General features: G+C 35.1%; 1 protein-coding gene across 2 annotated transcripts in view; it reads right to left on the bottom strand.

Annotated features, from left to right (window-relative positions):
- Positions 1–6,000, bottom strand: part of ARHGEF7 (Rho guanine nucleotide exchange factor 7) — a 68,982-nt gene that overhangs the window by 24,787 nt on the left and 38,195 nt on the right. For both annotated transcript variants that reach the window (XM_010728590.3, XM_019610088.1), the window contains 3 exons: positions 5,185–5,244; positions 3,842–3,988; positions 2,477–2,563 (listed from right to left, as the gene is read on the bottom strand). In XM_010728590.3, coding sequence (XP_010726892.1) covers positions 2,477–2,563; positions 3,842–3,988; positions 5,185–5,244 — 294 coding nt within the window. The remainder of the gene's footprint in view (positions 1–2,476; positions 2,564–3,841; positions 3,989–5,184; positions 5,245–6,000) is intronic.

Raw genomic sequence — 6,000 nt, 5'->3', positions numbered from 1 at the left:
AAAAAAAAAAATTACCAAGTAAAATGTATACAACTTAAAGTTCTGAATGAACACAGCTGCAACAGAGTAAACTGGCAATCATGAAAACACATGCTGATGGGTTTAAAATATTTTCAAATCCACACAGACACCTTGTAACAAAAGTTTTCAAACCAAACACCTGCAAATAACACCTGTGACTTTAATGAGTCTATTTGATATACCTATGCAGGCTACAAATCCATACAAACATAACAGCAGTCATCCATCATAGTCTCAAGTTCTGGGAACGGAGACATTCAGGGTCATCCCTGTTACAAGATCAGAAGCAATGGAGACTGACCTGAAAGCATATATATCTGCAAACAAATTTTGTTTGTGGTATATTTAGAAAGGAAGATTTCATTAAACAAATCCATCAGTTATATACTGAAGACTTACATCTCCAATATCCACACTGCTATCAAACTCACTCTCAAATATATTAAGAAAACAAACCTACTCTCATTTTAAGCCCAACCAGTCTGGAAAAAAAAAGTCAGTTTGGGATAACTTTTTGCCCCTTTCAAAACACAGAAGAACAGGTAAAATGCAACACTGTCAGGATGAAAGACTTTACCAAAAATGCAACGTTATTAAGAAATTCTTTAGGACAGATTCTTTATTCTCTTACACAGAAGCACTATTCAGAACACGCTGGCAAAAGTGCAAATGCCATGTGTTGAGGAATTTTGGCTCCAAAGAAGGGAATTTTTATTATTATTATTTTCCTTTTTTTAAATGACTGCAGGATGGACAAAGGCTTCTTACAAGTTGAGCTGAAATCACTTGGCGTTCTCTATGCACGAAACATGCTCAATCACAAAGAAAAGACTTTTTGCTACAACTTTTCCAATGAAGGAAACACGGTAGTGCTGTACCTTACAATGCTGCCTAAAATCTGTTTTTCAGTTTTTTGCTGGTTCCTGAACAACACAGCACAGCCACACTGAAGTGAGGTGCAGGAATTGAAGACACAAACAAAAAGAGAATCTGGGAATGCACCAGGCAAGAGACTAACAACAGAATAATCATCACCCGAGCCACATGGAAACCAGAAGTATAAAGATACAGAGAGAGCTTGCATTCCCCTTCCTATCAACAGACAGTTGTGAGACCCTCTCATAAAACACTGCTTGCACTCCTGATAACTTCCACTTACTACCACTAAATACACTCCCCACTAACTCAAATGGCAAATATCAGCACTACGACCCAGAACACCTGACATCTGCTGACATCAAATACTCAGAACTACACAGAGAATATACTGTAAAGTCAGAGAAGCTGCAGCTTACACTTAAACGTCAAGGATCAGGAACTCTCTTCTTTTCTCAGTTTATAAACATGCACCAATCAGGAAAAGAGACATTAAGGCGTAAATCAGGTAAAGATGCTGACTTCAAGGACATTGTTTCTTTTGGAACAAATGAGGGAGTTGCATCTTTCATCTGCTCATGTCCTACTTAGAAGACAAGAACCTCAAAATAGAAATCTGGATGGCAAGTGCCATGCAATCCTGACACAGCTCCAAGCCACTGTCTCACTGTGTCACTCCCCAAGCAGTGTCTCAGAGTGATTAAACAATTTTTCCTTGCTATGAGAATGCAGACATTAGGATTTAAGGAGGGAGTTCTTAGTGTTGAGAAAAAAATCACATTAGAACTTAAGAGAAATTAATAGTTTAGCATTCAACAGAGGATTGGGCAGTAAATACTAAGGAAGTGTCATGAACATACTGAACAGATGCTGAAAATAAGTGCACAGAAAATTGCTTATTTACTGAACAATGCTGTGCACCTGAAGGACAAAATAGGACAGAGAAGGAAGAAAGCTTATGCAATGCAAAATAGGAGGGCAGAATTAAGCCTGACAGATTCGCTGTTTAATTCTATATTGTTGTTTCTTAGCACAAAAATTTACAGTCAGTTGCTTCTGTAACCAGTGTACAAGCATCTTCCTTCATTGAGAATTCTGGTTGTCCTACTTGAGATCTAGCACTCACCTGCCTTTCTTAATATTTTTGTCCATCTACATCAGGACAAAACACCGACCAAAGGTTATCAGGAGCAGCACAAAGCTAACAAAAGCTTAATTATCTACCTGAACCACCTAACACAACACAGTCAGATAAATTCAGCTACTCCCATGAATACAAAAAGTGAACTTTACAACTTAATTGCTCCTAATAAAGTCAGAATTTGTGACTAGATGCATAGGAATCCCAAATGGCAAATGAATCACTACTATTGAAGAAACAGGTTTTTTTCCCTCGTTGTTTTAGGTTGTTTTCTTGGTGTTTATTGTTTTTGTTGTTTTTTAAATAAATGATCAGTTCTTGTTGCAGAAGCTACCTTTTCTACTTGTAAAAGAAGAAATTAAACAATCCAAGTTTTCTATGAAACATTTGGCAAAAATACACGCCAGCATTTACACAGATGTAAATGTATTACCTTACCTGATAGATGAACCCACTCATTCTTGGGCTGGCAGACAACATTAACAAAATGTTAGGGAAGAGAAGAAGATACCTTTCATTCTTTTCCTTATCAAAAAAAGAAAATGAAAAAGTAAATACAACATCACAAGACCCTTTCTCCCCTTTTTACGTTTTATATTATTTAAAATGATCAGCAAAATTACAACTCCACAGTTACACCACAAATACTTGCCCCTGGCAAAATTAAACTCCCATAAAGGTAGAATAAGTGAGAATTATTTCATTTTCTATTTGAAAGCTGCTATTGTCATGCCTATATTCCTTCTTGGAAAGCATAGCCTTCTCATTTAAATAATTAATTTTTACAGTTTGGATGAAATACTAGCCTTGTTTAATTTAGTAACACCCAATTTGCTGATTTCACTGAATGTAAGAACATTAAAAATATATATAAACAATATACAAAACTTGACTGGATACTGTTACTATAATGTCAAGACTTCTGTCTCTCAAATATAAAAATCAGATTTTTACAGAATATCAGATTAGTATCAGAATTAGAAAAAGATGATGAAAGTAATAATGCTTATATTCAGAATGGAAACAACATTGCTTTGTTCTCTTTTAATCTGAGGATGCACTTAAGATGAGCATTAACACTAAGTTTTGATTTTAATGACAAATATATTCATTTTCAAAGTGACTCTTTCAATTTCTAACGCCTTTGCTACACCATACAGGTTCTTTCCAAGTTTAAATGTTTCTATTTGTTTTTCAGTCTTTACAGATGCGTACATCATTTAAAAGAAAAAAGCAAATGCTTTGCACAAACTAATATGTTCTATATCTAGTCAAAAAGCAATTTCTATGCAGAAACTTCTAAGAGTCCATTACATTTGACATTTTAATTATAATGAGTTTGGTGTGGATTTTTTTTCTTTAAAACAAGATGCAGCAGTAGAAGATGCATTATCTGCTCTACTGATAGATTTTTTTAAACAGCTAACATAATACCTGGTAGCAAGTTATCTGGTGACGAACTTTAAAGAATTCAGTTGCAAAAGTGCTTTTGTCTTTCCTCATACATAAAGGAGGAAACTGATTGAATATGGTTGCAATACAAAAACTCCCAACAAGTTCAAAGCTTAATTGATTATACAGGACAATAGCTTATCGTTAAACCACGTCAGATCTATTTACAAGTGAGAACACCTATCTTCCAGTAGCTTATTTCCTATTTTATTATAAAAGCCTTAAGTCAGTGCAGAAAGATTTTATTCTAGATTAATATAACAAAGTATTTTTATTTCTGCTACAAAATGATTATCAATTTAACTGCAAAAGAGAAAGGAAGACTGACAGTAAAGATGAGAACTACATTACCTCACTTCCAGCACACTGAATCATGACCTGGGACATGTAGATCACATTGCCAAGTGTTTTAATATCTTCCCCCTCCCAACAACGGATTGCTTCTGTTAGTATTTGTAGTTCAAGTTCTTTCCGTTTCCGCACTTCTTGACACTGTGCCTAACAAACAGAGGCAAAAATATTCTCTAGTATCAACTCTATCAACATGGAACAGGTTGAAGGTAGAAATACCACTATATATGTACCATTGTCACTGTAGCACACAGAAGACAGTACCTAAATGCGAAGCATTTTTTTTTTATATTTCTATTACCAGTATAAAACTAATCTTGCTAACTTCAATATTATTTCTTTCTTTAATAGACCAACTTCAATTACAAATTCGTAGTCACATCCTCATTTTTTAAATTTCCCTTTCCTTTACATTTTACACTTCTGGACTTGTAAGAAAAAACAGCTAGGCTAAGCAGGAAGCAGTAACACAGCTGTCTTGAATACATATGGCTTACACAAAAAATGTACTTGAATTACAAGAGACTTGTCAATTGTGCAAACTGAATGCGTATAACCTTCTGCTCCTATTTCTATTACACTTCCTGCCAACCTATTTTCACTAACCATACTCCCAACTTATTTCACTTGAATTTTTCTCAAGAATTGTTTCCTCTCATTTGTGAAGCACTCAGAATCGGGGATCCTCAAACCTCTTCTGAACACAGTCAAGACAGTAAAATTTCTGCTTTAAAATGTAAAAAATAGGAAGTGCCATCAGGATGCACTGCTAACAGGAAACACAAAAGTTAAGTTTACTGTAATTGAGAATGCAAGAAATACATCTGTTGCAGTTATACTTCCTAAATTTAAGAGTTGAACTCTTCAAAATTTAAGATTTATTGTCCTTTAAATGACAATAACAACTCATCTGTTCAAAGCAGGCTTATTCTCTTCCTTACTTAAAGTTCCTATATTCCCATCCTCATTTGCACTATACCCATTATCACTTCTCCCTCAACTCCAACACTACACCCCTAGAATGAACGCACCTTTGTAAAATCTCAAAAATACAATCCTTAGGTCACAAGTGCACATAGAAAGGAAAATGGAGCACAAGAGAGCGGACAGATGCAAAATGCATGCGTGGCTCTTCTGTCAATAGTCTATTTGCTGTAGCTCCCCAACAATCTACAATTCTTAGCTCTGCCCACAAACTACATTAATCTCCAACATCCCAAAACTTTCACAAAATTTTCTTATACAGATGTGTACAAAAGTGTTTCACATTTTAAAAGCAACAGAGATTAAGCTGGAAAGCATGCTGCTGAAAATATACATGATCTGTTTTTCATTCCTCTTACAGAAAGGTTTTTGAAGGCTGTCATGGATTTTTGAATATCTGGACGATCTGGATGATAATCCTAAAAGCAAGGAGAAAAACATACAATAAAAATTTTAGTTTCAGTAAAAAATAATAGTAAAAATGCTTATAGGCTTACCTAAGAGCAAATAAACTATCCTATAAAATAAAAGCTTTTCAACCTTTCTGTTCTCTTTCCATAGCCTTCCCATTCAAAATACTGGTGATCTTCTTCTCAGTAAAAGCAAAATAGAAATGCTGTAGATGACTCTTATGCTTACAACAGAGTCAAGGAAATTTTACACGTCCTTCTGGACACAAAAAATCGCTTACCAACTTGAACTCCTAATAGGAAGTGTATATTTTTAAAAGTTTTATTTGGCTTGTTGCCTTTTATTGTAAATAAATCACATTTCCTTCAGAGTCATTGACTGACAAACCATGTGACTCAGAAACTAGTAATAGTTTTGCTTTCTCTCTCTCCTTCACAGATCACAAGTCTAGCCTATAAGATGAAAATGCTGATCATTTCTGGACAGCGTTCAGTAGAAGTCAAGATGTGTCCAACAGGTTGAAATCCTGAGATGAAAAGCAGCGCTCCTACAAGATAAAGTTGCCTCAAGTTGTGTACAGGAGAACAAAAAAAAAAAAAAACAACCAACATCAAGTCAACTGCAGACCCTGCAAGACTACTCTAGGAGTGAAGGTTAGCTTCGCAGCCTAGTTTTACTGTAAACGTTTCACTTTCTCAGGAAGTCTTACTGCACCACCTTTTGAAATATGGCAGCCCATACTTTGGAAGGCTGAAGGAAGAGAA

The sequence above is a fragment of the Meleagris gallopavo genome, chromosome 1 (genome assembly GCF_000146605.3).
Source record: "Meleagris gallopavo isolate NT-WF06-2002-E0010 breed Aviagen turkey brand Nicholas breeding stock chromosome 1, Turkey_5.1, whole genome shotgun sequence".
In the NCBI taxonomy this organism is placed as follows: Eukaryota; Metazoa; Chordata; class Aves; order Galliformes; family Phasianidae; genus Meleagris; species Meleagris gallopavo.
This window is presented reverse-complemented; position numbering and strand designations above follow the sequence as displayed.